A 17,716-nucleotide genomic window follows, 5' to 3' on the forward strand; every position below is an offset into this window, starting at 1 on the left:
TGACTGCCTTGGTGGTCAATCCAAGGGCTTTGGACTTGTGTTGGAAAGCCACCGAGACGACCTGAGGGATCTCCGCAGGCTGTACACAGATGAGCAAACTGCTAATAGATTGACCCTGTGGCCCCTGTCCTGGGTGTACGTGCAATTCTTGAGGGACGTTGCAGCCTCACTGTTAATGGCTGCATGTTCTGTAGATGTCCTGCACACAACAATTTCATGCATTAAGAAGCCACCTAAGCTAGAAAGTGGGACAAAACAGAGGCTCTGAAGGTCATCTGAAACTGAGGATGATACCTAGTTGGGTAATGAAACATCTGCAAGAAAAGCACCAAGCTCTGAGAGTCCTCTTCCTCCTTTTTCTTCTCCTCATCCTCTTCCTCTTTCCTACAAACCCCACTCCCTTCTAGCACTGCTGCTATTCTCCTCCTCCTCTTCTTCTTCTTCTTCTTCTTCTTCTTCTTCTTCTTCTTCTTCTTCTTCTTCTTCTTCTTCTTCTTCTTCTTCTTCTTCTTCTTCTTATCTTCTGCATAGTTAAGAATTGACACCAAGACATTAATTTTTTCCTCCTCCTCCTTCCTCCAACTCTTCTTCTTTCTTTGATCTTCTGCATAGTTAAGAATTGATACCAAGACATTAATTTTTTCCTCCTCCTCCTCCTTCTCCTTCTCTTCTTCTTCTCCTCCTTCTCCTCCTCTTCTTTTCCTTCTCCTCCTCTTCTTCTTCTTCTCCTTCTCTTCCTCTTCTTTTCTTCTTCTCCTCCTCTTCTTCTTCTCTTCTCCTTCTCCTCATTTTTCTTCTCCTTCTCCTCCTCCTCCTCCTCCTCCTTGTCCAACTCTCCTTCTTTCTTTGATCTTCTGCATAGTTAAGAATGGATGTCAAGACATTAATTTTTTCCTCCTCCTCCTTCTTCTCTTCCTCCTTCTTCTTCTCCTTCTGCTGCTCCTCCTCTTTCTCATCCCTTCAAACCCCACTCCCTTCAAGCACTGCTGTTGTTCTTTAGTCCTCCTCCTCCTCCTCCTCCCCCCTCCTCTCCACAAACCCCCCTCCCTTCTAACACTCGTGATATTACCTAGTTTGGCAATGAAACACCTTCAAGAAAACAACCAAGTGCAACCGCATGGACAGACTTGCACACGGAGGCTTAAAATGGAGTTGGGTCAGCGGTAGCATTGGGTGCGGTGGGATGCAAATCATGGTCTTCATAATTTGGGCAAACCAGGTCTGACCGGGCAGTGGTATCTTGGGGCTTTGAACCCAGAAGACACACTCAGTCCAAACATCTCTCTTTGTCAGGCCACTGTACAGTCTGTGCACCCCCTCATGGGTTGTGTTAATCAGGAAGGTGTGAACCCGCCCACCAAGACCTGGTTTTTGTCAAGCTCTCCCTGGGGGACCGGCAAGGAATCCTATCCAGCATCAGAAAATTTGGGTGGTGCCTCTATTCTGATTTAATGCCTGGTCACCCCAGGAACCTGGTCATCTAATTAAAGGCCACGGTGAGGCAGCCCACTGAGATAATCAAGGGCTGCTGGAGAAGGAGAAGTCAATTTTCTAGCTTCAGAGCAGTAATTGGAAGCGAGTTACGGACAGATGTCCATCCTAGGAATATGCCTGTCAAGAAGGACTTTAACGTTGTTGTTGTTGTTAGTTACTTGCGAAGTCGTGTCCGACCCATTGCGACCACATGGACCACGTTCCTCCAGGCCTTCCTGTCTTCTACCCTCTTCTGGAGTCCATTGAAGCTCACACCTCCTGCTTCAGGGACTCCATCCAGCCACCTCCTTCTCTGTCGTCCCCTTCTTCTCTTGCCCTCCATCTTTCCCAGCATTAGGTTCTTCTCCAGGGAGTCCTTCCTTCTCATTAGGTGGCCGAAGTCCTTGAGTTTCAACTTCAGGATCTGGCCTTCTCAAGAGCAGTTGGGGTTGATCTCCTCTAGGAATGACCAGTTTGAACGCCTTGCAGTCCAGGGGACTCGCAGGAGTCTTCTCCAGCACCAGAGTTCAAAGGCCTCCATTCTTTGGCGCTCTGCCTTTCTTACGGTCCAACTTCCGCAGCCACACATTGCAACTGGGAAAATCAAGGCCTGGACTATACGCACTTTTGTTGGCAGGGTGATGTCTCTGCTTTTTAGTATGCTGTCTAGATTTGCCATAGCTTTCCTCCCCAGGAGCAAGCATCTTCTAATTTTTAACTTTAACGTTAGAATGGGTCTTTCCAACCTTGTCCACTTGACGACTAGTGGATTTCAGCTCCCAGCATTCCCCAGCCAGCTGGGGAATGCTGGGAGCTGAAGTCCACCAGTCTTCAAGTGGACAAGGTTGGAGACCTCTTCATTAGAAGGCCTCAGGCAGAAGAACTTTCTCCCGTCCCTGGAGAAACCAAGACTCCGTTTGACCTTCTTGGGCCTTCAAGTGAACAGTAAGGTCCACCATCTTGCATAAACTCCGTCAACTCTAGAAAAAACACAGCACCTTCTTAAGGAGAGAGCGAAGAAGCCTTGATTTAACCAATCATCGGTGGTTCAATTGAGACTGGGAAGGGAGTCTATAAGAAGACTCCGTCCCAGCCTCCAACGCAAAACACAAAAGCACAAGAGCAGGCCTGCTGCCAACTGGCTGTCGCCCACACACAGCCCACCCGCAATCTCACATCACAAAGAGCAGGCGAGGGAAGAACAGGGATTGCAATATCAGGGCCTTCCAGCCTGGGTGGGGTGGAAAAGGCGAGGAAAGACGGAGTCTCAAGGCCGAACAAGCCGGCCTCTGTGGTGTCTGGAATGGGGACCCCGCCATCTCCTTGCCAGGATCCTAGTCGTCCTGGGGCAACAATGAGAGAAAAGTTAGAAAAGGAGCTTTCTTTTGCCTGGAGGAACAGCAACATTGGCCTCTCCAGATCCTCCCACAAGATGCCCTCATCAGCTTGGAATGCCCGATTCGGAGCCAAAACCGCTCGGCGTTTTTGTGATCTGATTTTGTGATGACTAATAAAGGGGAATCTATGTGGCTCGGGGTTGACATGTGGGGTCCTGGGTGCTCTCTGAGCTGGCTGGTTTCCTTGCGGACGTTTCATGATCCAAAGTAGGTAACATCATCAGTGCCAGAAGGGAGTTTGAAGAGAGGAGGAGGAGGAGGAGGAGGACGACGACGACGACTGTGGGGTCCTTGGTGCTCTCAGAGCTTGGAGGTTTTCTTGCAGACGTTTCATGACCCAACTATGTAACATCATCAGTGCTAGAAGGGAGGGGGGTTTGAAGAGAGAGAGGAGGAGGAGGAGGAGGAGGAGGAATTGTGGGGTCCTTGGTGCTCTCTGAGCTTGGAGGTTTCCTTGCAGACGTTTCATGACCCAACTAGGTAACATCATCAGTGCTAGAAGGGAGGGGGGTTTGAAGAGAGGAGGAGGGAGGAGGAGGAGGAGAAGGAGGAAGAGGAGGAAGAGGAGGAGGAATTATGGGGTCCTTGGTGCTCTCTGAGCTTGGTGGTTTCCTTGCAGACGTTTAATTATTGTTTAATTCTATGATCTGGTGTCTGCGAACCTCAGAGTTAGTTTTCTTTCGACATTACCACGCCGTGTATTCAATAAACAGTTAAGATTTCCGGAAATGGAATGAACCTGGAATTTTATCTGGATCCTCAAGCCGGATGTTGATCTTAGAAGTCATAGAATCCCAGGACCGAAAGGGACCTGCGAGGTCTTCTAGTCCAACCCCCAGGTCTCCAGGGTCTACCAAGGACAAAGCCAAAGACGACCCAGGGAGACATTTCCATACACTCTTTAATGAAATTGTTTGGGGGCTGTTATTCTTTACACAGGAGACGTTCTGGTGTTTGGTGAGCTAGAACCGTGTTTTTCAACCTTGGTGACTTCGCAGGTGGCCTTCAATGCCCAGAATCCCCCAGAGACCTTGCTGTTAGAATCACAGGGTTAACAACGCCTGGCACAACCAATGACCAGCTTTAATTGCTGGAGCATAAAAGCAGGAGGAGGAGGAGGAGGACAGCCAGGATGGGTGATTCAAAGCCCGTGACAGGTGACATTTATAGGAAGATGACGCACTCGGCAGAAAACGGATGCTCAAGGAGAAGCATCTACTGCTTCCGAATCACCGGCAGCAGGCAAGAGGCAGATAGAATAGAATAGAATAGAATAGAATAGAATAGAATAGAATAGAATAGAATAGAATAGAATAGAATAGAATAGAATAGAATAGAATAGAATAGAACAGAATATAGAATAGAATATAGAATAGAACAGAACAGAATATAGAATAGAATAGAATAGAATATAGAATAGAATATAGAATAGAATAGAATATAGAATAGAACAGAACAGAACAGAACAGAATATAAGATAGGATAGGATGGGATAGGATGGGATAGGATAGAATATAGAATAGGATAGGATAGGATAGGATAGGATAGAATATAGAATAGAATAGAATAGAATAGAATAGAACAGAACAGAACAGAACAGAATATAGAATAGAATATAGAATAGAATAGAATAGAATAGAATAGAATAGAATAGAACAGAATAGAACAGAATATAGAATAGAATATAGAATATAGAATAGAATAGAACAGAATATAGAATAGAATAGAATAGAATAGAAGAATATAGAATAGAATATAGAATAGAATAGAATATAGAATAGAATAGAATAGAACAGAACAGAACAGAATATAAGATAGGATAGGATGGGATAGGATAGAATATAGAATAGAATAGAATAGAATAGAATAGAATAGAATAGAATAGAACAGAATAGAACAGAATATAGAATAGAATATAGAATATAGAATAGAATAGAACAGAATATAGAATAGAATAGAATAGAATAGAATAGAATATAGAATAGAATATAGAATAGAATAGAATATAGAATAGAATAGAATAGAACAGAACAGAACAGAATATAAGATAGGATAGGATGGGATAGGATAGAATATAGAATAGAATAGAATAGAATAGAATAGAATAGAATAGAATAGAACAGAACAGAATATAGAATAGAATATAGAATAGAATAGAATAGAATAGAATAGAATAGAATAGAATAGAATAGAATAGAATAGAGCTGGAATGGACCCTGGAGGTCTTCTAGTCCAGCCCCCTGCTTATGCAGGAGAACTGACACCATCACGGACAAGTGACTGTCCAACCTCTTCTGAAAGATCTCCAGGGATGGAGCGCCCCCGGTTTCTGGTAGGTATGGATCTCCTTCGGGGCTTCATCCAGCCCAAAAACCCCGGGACCCTGAAACCGTCATAAACACAGGCCAAGCATCTGAGTTTTGATCGTGCGACTGTGGGGACCGTACAATAGTGCTCTCTGAGCTTGGTTGTTTCCTTGGAGACGTTTCATTACCTGACTAGGGAACATCATCAGCATCAGAAGCAACTTGGATGAAAGCACTTGCCTTCTAGCATGGATGATGTTACCTAATTGGGTTGTGAAACGTCTGCAAGAAAACCACCAAGCTCAGAGAGCATCAACTCCTTCTCCATTCCACAAACCCTACTCCTTACTAGTACTGATGCTGTTATCTGGTTGGGTCGTGAAATGTCTGCAGGGAAACCACCCAGCTCAGAGAGCACCCAGGACCTTAGAATCCTCCTCCTCCTCCTCTCTGTAATTTCCCCTTTTTTTAGCACTGATGATATTACCTAGTTGGGTCATGAAACATCTGCAAGAAAACCATCCAGCCCAGACAGCACCCTGGAACCCACAATCCTTTCCTCCTCCTCCTCCTTCTCCTCCTCCTCCTCCTCCTCCTCCTCCTACTCCTCCTCCTCCCCCCTGTAATTTCCCCTCCCTTCTACACTGATGATGTTCCCTAGTTGGGTCATGAAACGTCTGCAAGAAAACCACCCAGCCCAGAGAGCACCCTGCAACCACAGGCCTTTCCTCCTCCTCCTCCTCCTCCTCCTCCTCCTCCTCCTCCTCCTCCTCCTCCTCCTCCACCACCACCACCACCACCACCACCACCACCACCGCCACCATCTCCCCAATCTCTTTCCCTTCTAGCACTGATGATGTTATCTAGTTGGGTAATAAAACATCTGTAAGAAAACAGCCAAACTCAGAGAGCACTCAGGAGCTCCTCCTCCTCCTCCTCTTCCTCTTCCTCCTCCACCTCCTCCTCTCTGCAAACCCCTCTCCCTTCTAGCCCTGAGGATGTTCCCTAGTTGGGTCATGAAACGTCTACAAGAAAACCACCCAGCTCAGAGAGCGCCTGGAACCCACACTTCAACCCTGAGCTAAAATATTCCCTTCTAAAATAAATAAATACTGTGTTTCCTGGGCCCTAAATTGACAAAAGCATGGAGCACACCACACATTTTGGTGCACCCCGAATGCACAAATGTGACCGTATGTGCATGTCCCTCAGTGAGTCTCACCCAAAGTCGTCAAATTCATCTCCTGTCGAAAGTCAAGCTGGATTCAGCTACACTTGCCTCCAGCAGCTGTGGGTGGCCCAATACAGGCAGTCCTCGACTTACGACCGTTGAGCCCAACATTTCTGCCGTTAAGTGAAACATTTAATAGGTGAGTTTTGCCCCATTTTTACAACCTTTCTTGCCACAGTTGTTAAGGGAATTGTGTAGTTGTTAAGACAGTAACACAGTTGTTAAGTGAATCTGGCTTCCCCATGGACTTTTGCTTGTCAGGTCACAAAAAGGGGATCACCGCGACCGTCACAAATATGAGTCAGTTGCCAAGTGTCCGAATTTTGATCACGTGATCACGGGGATGCTGCAACGGACATAAGTATGAAAAACGGTTGTAAGTCACTTTTTTCAGTGCCGCTGTAATTTCGAACGGCAGCTAAACAAACTGTTGTGAGTCAAGGACTACCTGTACTGGAGGTTTTTAAGAACAGATTGGACAAGCATTTGTCCGAAATTGTGTAGAGTCTCCTGCTTGAGCAGGGGGTTGGACTAGATGACCTTTAGGGTTCCTTCCGATTCTGTTATTCTGCAAAGGTCTCCTGCTTGAGCGGGGGGTTGGACTAGAGGAACTCTAAGACCCCTTTCAACTCTGTTATTCTGCAAGGGTCTCTTGCTTGAGTAGGGGGTTGGACTAGATGACCTCTAGGTTCACTTCCAATTCTGTTATTCTGCAAGGGTCTCTTGCTTGAGCTGGGAGTTGGACTAGATGACCTCTAGGTTCCCTTCCAATTCTGTTATTCTGCAAAGGTCTTTTGCTTGAGCTGGGGGTTGGACTAGAAGACCTCTAGGATCCCTTCTGTTATTCTGCAAGGGTCTCCTGCTTGAGCAGGGGGTTGGACTAGAGGATCTCCAAGATCCTTTCCAACTCTGTTATTCTGGAAAGGTCTCCTGCTTGAGCTGGGAGTTGGACTAGAGGACCTCCACGGTCCCTTCCAGCTCTGTTGTTCTGCAAGGGTCTCCTGCTTGAGCAGGGGGTTGGACTAGATGACCTCTAGGTTCCCTTCCAACTCTGTTATTCTGCAAAGGTCTCCTGCTTGAGCAGGGGGTTGGACTAGATGACCTCTAAGATCCCTTCCGACTCTGTTATTCTGCAAGGGTCTCTTGCTTGAGCAGGAGGTTGGACTAGATGACCTCCAAGGTCCCTTCCAACTCTATCATTCTGCAAGGGTCTCCTGCCTGAGCAGAGGGTTGGACTAGAGGCTCTCCAAGATCCCTTCCAATTCTGTTATTCTGCAAGGGTTTCCTACTTGGGGTGGGACTAGAGGACCTCCAAGGTCCCTTCCAACTCTTGTTACGTCTCCGCCTGGGACACCCCTGCTGGCCACCAACACGTCTTCTTTGGGCTTTCAGCCGGGCCCTGCCGTTTGGGGGAGAAGCCGAGGACCCAAGTGGGACCCAGCCAGGTCAACGGGTGAGGCGAGTCCCCTCTTACCTTTGGTGTCGTTGACCGGGTCCATGTGCCTGTAAATGTACCCCTCTAAGTAGGAATGGAACTTGGGCGTGGGCGGGAAGAAGGCCAGGCAGATGGACATCAGCTCCCAACCCCGGGCCAGGCTCTCGTAGCGGAAGTTCTCGGTGGTCTGCCGGCACAGCTGGATGTAGAGTTCATCCCGGAGGCCCTGCATGCTCCAGCCTTTGGTGGCGATCTCTAGGGCCACGCTCAGCTGGTCGGCCTTGGACCGCCGGTCGCCCATGTACATCTGGATGAGTTTGAAGATCTCGCAGGCTTCCTTCTTGACGTTCCGGTCGCTGGTCATGATCATGGGCTTCTTGATGGACTCGCTGCTCCAGGCCAGCATGTTGGCGATGGAGATCTTGCGCCGGAAGAGGCCCTGGGTGTGCTTGTTGAAGTGCTTGGAGGCCCAGTTCTCAATGTCCGTCTCCGAGGAGGGCTTCCTCAGGTTGAAGGTGGGGAAGATACAGCTGCTGCTGGGCATCATGTTCCGGTTTTGTCGGCTGCTCTCGAACTGGACGCAGGCACCCAGGTCTTCCGACTGGGGAGAGAAGGCAAAAGAGAGGACAACCGTGAGCAACAACAACAACAATAATAATAAAAAGTTGGAAGGGATCTTGGAGGTCTTTATGACGGTTGCAACGTCCTGGGGGGGTCACGAGATCCCCTTTTACAACCTTCTGACAAGCAAAATACTACTACTACTACTACTACTACTACTACTACTACTACTACTACTACTACTACTAGAACTCTCTGCTATGACCTGTCCGTCTTGGGTGGCCCTGCACGGCATAGCTTATAGCTTCATTGAGTTACACAAGCCCCTTCGCCACGACAAGGCAGTAATCCATAAAGGGGACTACTACTACTACTACTACTACTACTACTACTACTACTACTAATAATAATAATAATAATAAAGTTGGAAGGGATCTTGGAAGTCATCTAGTCCAACTCCCTGCTCAGGTAAGAAACCCTATACCAGGGGTCTTCAAACTTGGCCCTTTTATGAATTTTTAGATAGGTAGTGTATGTTTAGTTATTTAAGGAGCATTTAAAGGAATACTTTGTTTTAAATATGTATAAGGGAACTTTAATGTTATAAGTAATGTCTATATGTGTGTTTTTGAGGGTGTTTATAAAGAATGATGGATAAATTTTAAATAATATAAGTATGACATTAGAAAATGTCTAGTTTTTTTCTGAATAATTTATAAAGGGGAGAGAAGATTATGGAGATTGATTGAAAATTCTAGGTAAGAAGTTTAAGTTTAATAATTTAAGGAGTATTTAAAAGAATATTCTGTTTTAATGGTATAATTAATGTTTATATGTGTATTTTTGAGTTTGATGACAAAGAAAGAGGGATAGATTTTATATAATATAAGTATGATATTATGGAGATTGAATGAAAATTTTAGATAGGTAGTGTATGTTTAGATATAATTTTTTTTGTTTTTTATATATTGGTCTTAAAGTATTTTATAATTTGTTTAATTATTGTAATTAATTGCTTATGGTCTACATGTGTTTAAAATTTTTTCCTTTAAGTTTTAATTAAGCCTGTATTCAGCTCTGGGAAGGTTGGGGGAGGGTTGGGGTGGGTTGGGAGGGTCTGGGGAGGGGAATTTTTTTTCTTCTGTAAAATTTCAAAAAACTTTCAATAATAAAAAAAAAACGTGGCCCTTTTATGACTGGAGGACTTCAACTCCCAGAATTCCTCAGTCGGCCATTTTGATGAAACTGCGGACTTGGATCCAGACCAGGGGCCTTCAAATTTGGCCCTTTTATGACTGGTGGACTTCAACTCCCAGAATTCTTCAGTCGGCCATTTTGATGAAACTGCGGACTTGGATCCAGACCAGGGGCCTTCACACTTGGCCCTTTTATAACTGGAGGAATTCTGGGAGTTGAAGTCCACAAGTCATTAAAAAGGCCAAGTTTGAAGACCCCTGCTCTTACCTCTCATATGGCACCTAGGAATGCTGGGAATTGTAGTTCCAGCACACCCGAAGGGCTGAGGAAGAAAAATTTGATTTTTTCACTTTCCCAAAGGATTAATGTGTTGTTATATGCAAATATTACTGTAATGCGCTCTACATGAGGCTACCCTTGAAGAGCGTTCAGAGGCTGCAGTTGGTTCAGAATGCAGCCGCGAGAGCGATTCTGGGCGCGCCAAGGTACGCCCACGTGTCCCCTATCCTCCGCGAGCTGCACTGGCTTCCTGTGGGTCTCCGGACGCAATTCAAGGTGTTGGTTATCACCTTCAAAGCCCTTCATGGCATAGGGCCAGGTTACTTACAGGACCGCATTCTGCCGCACAGCTCCCAGAGACCGGTGAGGTCCCATAGATTGGGCCTCCTTCAGGTCCCGTCGGCCAGACAATGTCGGCTGGCGGGCCCTTGGGGAAGGGCCTTTTCTGTGGTGGCTCCGACCTGGTGGAATCAACTTCCCCCCAAGGTTCGAACAACTCCCATCCTGCCGGCCTTTTAGAAAGCCGTTAAAACTCTCCTGTTCCGGCAGGCCTGGGGCTGATGTCCCCGGGGGGGGGGGCGGGATATGATCGGACTTGCGGTATGATTGTATTATTTTATTGTTTTATTGTTAGATGATTGTTTTAATTTTGTATGCCGCCCTGAGTCCTTTGGGATTGGGCGGCATATAAATAAAATTAAATAAATAAATAACTATTTTCCCTCTCCTTACAGGGGCATTCCTGTATACTGAAATTTCCAGTGTATGCCTTGATGTTTTCAAATATTCACTTTATTTATTAAATTTATGCCCGCTATCCAAAGCGACTCTGGACATTTGAACAATATAATGAAATCCTGAATTTAGAAAGAATTTAAAATGCTGTCTTGCAGGCCTCTCGCTAAGCATACAGTTTTCCTGTCTGGAGAGACAGATAGATAGATAGATAGACAGAGATAGAGAGATAGAGAGATAGAGAGATAGAGATAGATAGATAGATAGATAGATAGATAGATAGATAGATAGAGAGAGAGAGAGAGAGAGAGAGAGAGAGAGAGAGATTTTTCCTTCTTAAATCCCTGCCGTTTAGTTCTGTTTCATTTATTTGCTTCCCTTAATTGTGCATTCAATTTCTTGTACAGCTCATCTCACCTAACTGGAGAGGGGGGTGGGATATTCTGCAAATATAAAACAAGAGAAACACCTGAACGGAAGCACAGATTAAAACAGTGGTTAAAAAACGGGATTAACACTTACAGGTTAAAAAATAAAATTCGGTGGGAGAAAAAGCGTAACGAAGCAGAGGTGCATCGCACTCTTGGACACACACACATACACACATCCCTGCTAACTTACCACTGATGAAAAATTAAAATTAAAATTACAGGCCGCGACTGGCTTGTCAGCCAAATGCAGTTCGTTGCTACGAGTGTTTTTATTTGAAAATTGGAGAGTCTCCCGGCACCCTTCAAGTATTTGCTTCACAGAAGGAAATTTAAATTTAAATTTAAACCCGCTGGCTGTCATTCCAAAATGCAGATTGGGGAACAAAAGACTGAAGTAAAAGAAAACCAGGAAAAAAAAATCCCTAAAAGACATCGCTGACCTTCCCAGTCATCATAACTAGATGACCAAAGGATACTGAATCTTTTCCAAATACTGGGGGGGGGGGGGATTCTCGGGGTTTCTTGCAACCGTTGCTTGTTCAAGAGTTTCTTCCTTCCGTCTCCGCTGGAACAATCTTCCAAAAGAGAATAAACCAGCTCAGGACAAGCTTATAATCAATCTTAACGCAGCGGGTAAACATATGTTAGGAGCTTAGTGGGATTATAAACTGGAGGTAAAAAACAAGCCAGGTTGAACAGAATAACAGAAATACGTGGCTTTTTATGGTTTAAGAAAAAAACAACAACAACAACAGAACAGAATAACAGAGTTGGAAGGGCCCAGAATAGTATAGGGCAGTGGTTCTCAACCTTTCTAATGCCGCGACCCCATAATACAGTTCCCCATGTTGTGGTGACCCCCAACCACTTATACATCACGGGGTGCCAGGGGCGTAGCCAAAGAAAAGGGGGAAAAAATGGCAGACAGCCTTGTTTGGCGACCCCCGTGAAATGGTCGTTCGACCCCAAATGGGGTCCCGACCCGCAGGTTGAGAACCACTGGTATAGGGTCTCCCGTTTGAGCAGGGGGTTGGACTTTTCCAACTCTCTTATTATTTAATTAATCAGTAGAATATCTTGCCTCTAGTCTAGAAGTTGTGGGTGCTTCATTACTGGAGGTTTCCAAAAAGAAATTGGACCGTCATTTTTTCTGAAGGGGTACAGGGTCTACTGCTTGAGCAGGGGGTTGGACTAGAAGACCTCCAAGGTCCCTTCTAACTCATTTCTCTTAAGTGCACAGACACAGTGCACATAAGCGCACACTATTTTTGCTGCTGTGTGCATGTGTGGTCTGCTGGGAGATGTTTTATCTGTAAAACCAAGCAGATAAATATGCCTGGAGCAGGGTTTCCTAACCTCAGCGAGTTTAAGATAGCTGTGCTGGCTGGGGAATCCTGGGAGTTGAAGTCCACCCATCTGAAAGTCGCTAAGGTTCAGAAACACTGGATGGCTGGGGAATTCTGGGAGTTGAAGTCCACCCATCTCAAAATACGCTGAGGTTCAGAAACATTGGCTGGCTGGGGAATTCTGGGAGTTGAAGTCCACAAGTCTTAAAGTGGCCATGCTGGAGACCCCTGGCCTAAGAAATCAACGACAGGACAGCTGAGATGATGGCTGACAGACAGTTGCCATGTTTGTTGACCTCTTGTCTAAGGGAACCGTGACAGGACAGCTGACATGATGAGTGATGGACAGTTGACAGGATGGGCCTGTCCTAGGACACCTGACAGGTCCTTGTCAGGAGACACAGACACAGACACACACACACAACTCTACCACCATTTATGGAGTGCTCCAATTCCCCCACACAATACCTGGTCTTTCAGACCAGAGGATTAATCTGGACGTGTATGTTTAATGCTGAATCATTTCCAAATAATAAAGCTTTTGTAGATTAACCGCAGAGGCTCTAGGTCTGCCGGACCTCCCTTGCAGCTAAGATCTCCCAATTCAAATCCGTCCTGCAGGCCTCAAGTATGAGTCATCTTCATTTCTCTGAAGGAGTTTTTTTTTCCTTTTCCAGAAGCAAATCCTTTCCACCTCTCCTTTCAGGAAATTTATTTTTAATGTCTTTCTTTCAAGTGGCACTTCTCCTCCTTTCCCAGATCGGACGCCAGTAAAAGTCAAGGACCCTTCAGCTCCCAGGACCTCGCTCCGTTCTTAAATAATAATAATAACAATAATAATAACAATAATAATAATAATAATTCCATCCTGCGACGATATCTGTAATACCATCAAACATCCACATCTTCCTATCCCAGGTCCTGGGTAAGGACTCGATAGGTAGACAAAATGCCAAATCCAGTCTGAACATCTGGCTGACTGTGCGATGATCAATAATAATAATAATAATAATAATAATAATAATAATAATAATAATAATAATAATAATAATAATAAAAACTTGGAAGGGACCTTGGAGGTCTTCTAGTCCAACCCCCTGCTCAGGCAGGAAACCCTATAGAACAGGGCTTTTCAACCAGTGGTACGGGTACCACCTGTGGTACATGGGCACCTGGCAGGTGGTACACCACCATCCTAGAAAAGTGGTAGTGGGGAGGGGAATGAGCTGAACCGGTGGCAGCACTGCACAAGGCTGAGCGAGAGACGGCTGGAGCTGCAGGGCTGTCCGGGCTCAGCGGAAGCACCAGGATCAGCGCCAGGCTCCAGCTGGAGCTCAGCGCTGATCCTGGCATTTCTGCTGAGCCCAGAAGAGGCACCGATCAGCTGGAAAGCAGCACTGATCCTGACACTTCTGCGGAGCCCAGAGGAAGCGCTGATCAGCTGGAATGTTGCAGCCTCTCCAGGGTCTTGTGATTTACATTCAGATGCTTGGCCACTGATTCATATTTATGACGGTCCCAGTGTCATGTGAAGTGGCCAAAACCTGCTGCAACCACCCAGCAGACGGGGGGGAATAAAAACCAAACACCCCCCCACCCCACTTCCGCTGCCAATCCTCAACAGAAATGCTTACAACAATAAAAACCTCGGACAGGAGGAAGAGCACCGCCGGGCGGATAGGCAGATGTCTTGCCTTGGGGGGCACTTTTTTCAGTGCCACTGTTAACTTTGAACAGTCACTAAGCGAACGGTTGTAAGTCGAGGACTACCTGTTCTTTATCACTTTTTTTCCTTTTTTTTTTTTTGGTCATCAAGTTTTTGACACTTTGCTAGGCGACTGGTAGTACTCGGATGTTGCCATATTCTAAAAGTGGTGAAAAGGTTGAAAAGCCCTGATCTACTCCAACCCCCTGCTCAGGCAGGAAACCCTCTACCAGTGATGGCGAACCTTTTAGAGACCAAGTGCCCAAAAAACGCCCCCGCCCTGCCTGTCCCGCCCACTCCGCCCCCAGTCTACTCTGCCCCGCTCTGCCCGTCTCCACGACCCGCCGCAAATCGCCCAGGTGGCCCAGCAGCGCCATGGCGGCCATGCCCTCTGCCCGCACTCTGCAGCATCATCTCTGCACAATGGAGTGCGAGAGCAGAGTCTTGTCCCCGCTGCCCAGCTTCATTTGCTTGGCTGCGCTGCTCCGCATGGGCTGCATTCAGGGTTGACTCTGGGGGGGGCTGCTGGTGAGGAGGGGGTCGTGGGGGGAGGCGGGGCTGGGGCGACAGCATGTGTGCCCAGAGAGAGGATTCCGAGTGCCGCCTCTGGCACGCGTGCCATAGGTTTGCCACCACCGCCCTATACCATTTCAGACAAATGGCTGTCCAGTCTCTTCTTAAAAACTTCCAGTGTTGGAGCATTCACAACTTCTGGAGGCAGGTGGTTCCACTGGTTCATTGTTATCCCTGTCAGGAAGTTTCTCCTTAGTTCCAGGTTGCTTCTCTCCTCGATTATGTCTAAACAACGGTCCCTTTAGTGACCGTTCCAAGGGACAACAGCGGGGAAAAAATGTGATTTAGGACCGTTTTTCACAGTTAACGACCCTCGCAGCATCCACAAGGTCAACGTGATCCAAATTCAGACGCCGGGCGACTGACTCGTATTTACGACGGTTGCAGCGTCTCGGGGGGGGGGGTCACGTGATCCCTGTTTGTGAACTTCCCACCAGCAAAATCCCTAGGGAAGCCAGAGTCACTTAATAACTGGGTTACTAACTTATCAACTGCAGCGATTCACTTAACAACTGAAGAAGCTGGAAAGGTCATAAGATGGGGCAAAACTCATTTAACAAATGTCTCATGTAACAACAGAAATTTGGGGGTCGATTTGAAGACTATCTGTACTGTTATATAATAATAATAATAGTAATAATAATAACAACAACTTAAATGTTCAATTGACTGAGATTCATGTCTAATGAATAAAAGATTGTTGTAGTAGTAGTAGTAGTAGTAATAATAAAAAGTTGGAAGGGACCTTGGAGGTCATCTAGTCCAACCCCCTGCTCAGGCAGGAGACCCTATACCATTTCAGACAAATGGCTGTCCAGTCTCTTCTTAAAAACTTCCAGTGTTGGAGCATTCACTGCTTCTGGAGGCAGGCGGTTCCACTGGTTAATTGTTCTCACTGTCAGGAAGTTTCTCCTTAATTCCAGGTTGCTTCTTTCCTTGGTTGGTTTCCATCTGTCACTTCTTGTCCTGCCTTCAGGCACTTTGGAAAATAGCTTGACTCCCTCTTCTTTGGGGCAGCCCCTCAAACACTGGAACATGGCTATCATGTCCCCCCTCATCCTTCTCTTCATTAAACTGGACATATCCAATTCCAGCAACATATTGTTTGTTGGACAGCACTATACCCACAAATATAGTGGATGCTGCCCAAATCTGAGTTTTTGCATTATCAGAACATCATAAATCATAGGCTAATAGGATTGGAAGGGACCTTGGAGGTCTTCTAGTCCAACCCCTGCTCAAGCAGGAGACCCTATACCATTTCAGACAAATGGCTGTCCGGTCTCTTCTTGAAAACCTGCTATTCCCTTTGTGCTATTCATTCTTTCGTACTTTCAATAGGCAAAAGTTTTTATTATTTCTTCCTCTCCAAGCAATCCCACAGCTCAGGAAATATTTATACCTTTTGCAAAGAACAATCCTTTTCATCATCTTTAAAAAAAAAAATCTTTTGCAACGGACAACTGTTTGATCACCATATATATATATATATATATATATGTTTTCTGAGGTTTTCGCGGGTGTTTGTATGTAGGTCTTTGGTTATTCGGGTTTTCTCCCGCGTAAAATTGGAAGTGTCTTGGCGACGTTTCGATGAAGTCTTATTCATCATCTTCAGGCTGGTGTTTTCAGCTTCGTGCTTCTAGGAGCAGTGAAGCACCAACATTGCTCCTAGAAGCACGAAGCCGAAAACACCAGCCTGAAGATGACGAATGGGACTTCGTCAAAATGTCGCCAAGACACTTCCAATTTTACGCGGGAGAAAACCCGAATAACCAATGACCTACATATATATACTTCCTAGCATTTTAAGCCCTGATGATGCCAGCAGAAGCCGCCTGCGTATAGGGCGGCCCGGCGTATAAGACGACTCCCTAGTTCGACGCCGGGTCACAAGACGATCAACGCCGAGTCGCATGCCTAGAAAGTCGTCTTATACGCTGGAAACTACGTTATTTCCGGCATATAAGACGATCGACACCGAGTCGCATGCCTAGAAAGTCGTCTTATACGCCAGAAACTGCCTTATTTCCAGCGTATAAGACGACTCAGTGTATAAGACAACCCCCGAGTTCGGAGGTTGTTTCGACGCTCTCAAAAGTCGTCTTATACGCCGGAATATACGGTATATATATATATATATCTTTTAAGTTAGCCCTAAAGCGTTTGTCTAGCTAGGCTTGATTTATGCCCATCAATGGCTGTTGCAAAGTCAGATATAAATGGACTTCCGATCAAGCTGTGGTTGAACAATGCAGCTGATTTAAACATGTGGGTTTCTGTGAAAACTCTGGCTAAAGAGAATAAATGGATCGTGGGGTTAAAATTTAAGGGCAGGAGACCTTTAGCAGCTTGAATAATAGACAAAAGGATGGATGGATTGAACTCTGGAAGCTGTTTACTAAGTAAACTAAGGAATTAACAGGGGGTGAACTTCAGATCAATTTATTATCAATGCTCCAATGCTTTTTTCGGTGACGTTGCAACTTTGAACGGTCACTAAAATGAACTATTGTAAGTCGAGGTCTACGTGTAAGGGAAACTGTGGCTGTTAAGTCGAGGATCGCCTGGAACCAGAGCGAATTTTTTTTTTAACAAATATTTTATTGAGTTTTATAAGGGTAACAAGGGAATAAGGTCAACAAAGGTAAAACAAAGAGAGACATACAAAAGGGTTAAAGCAAAGGAAAGGAGTAAACACCAAAGTGGGATTAATCCCACAAAATACATCGCTTCAGCAAGTAAACCCATCTGGGTATACATATTAAATCTTAATGATTAGTATTAAACAGCTTTCAATAACAAGTTAGTCAATATATCTCGTTCATTTTACTAATTAACAATGCTTAATACTAATTAGTTGTAATAACTTTAAAATAGTAATATATTACTTATTGGTTATAATTTACTATATTATTAAAATCACAAATACGAAAAAAGAAGGGAAAAAAGAAGACAAGTTCCTACAAATAATCATAAAATATACATAGAAATTATCAATTATCACTTTAAGTTTCATCACCTTTTCTCATTCCATCGTATTGCTA

General features: G+C 45.3%; 1 protein-coding gene across 3 annotated transcripts in view; it reads right to left on the reverse strand.

Annotated features, from left to right (window-relative positions):
* ARHGAP39 (Rho GTPase activating protein 39) overlaps positions 1-17,716 on the reverse strand; it is a 142,645-nt gene that overhangs the window by 30,111 nt on the left and 94,818 nt on the right. For all 3 annotated transcript variants that reach the window (XR_005559333.1, XM_039364909.1, XM_039364908.1), the window contains exon 5: positions 7,882-8,443. Coding sequence is in view for 2 of the 3 variants with exons in the window: in XM_039364909.1 (XP_039220843.1) it covers positions 7,882-8,443 (562 nt within the window). In the remaining variant the exon portion in view is untranslated. The remainder of the gene's footprint in view (positions 1-7,881; positions 8,444-17,716) is intronic.

Source organism: Crotalus tigris, unplaced genomic scaffold (assembly GCF_016545835.1).
Source record: "Crotalus tigris isolate CLP2741 ecotype Arizona unplaced genomic scaffold, ASM1654583v1 scf7180000019926.259901, whole genome shotgun sequence".
Classification (NCBI taxonomy): Eukaryota; Metazoa; Chordata; class Lepidosauria; order Squamata; family Viperidae; genus Crotalus; species Crotalus tigris.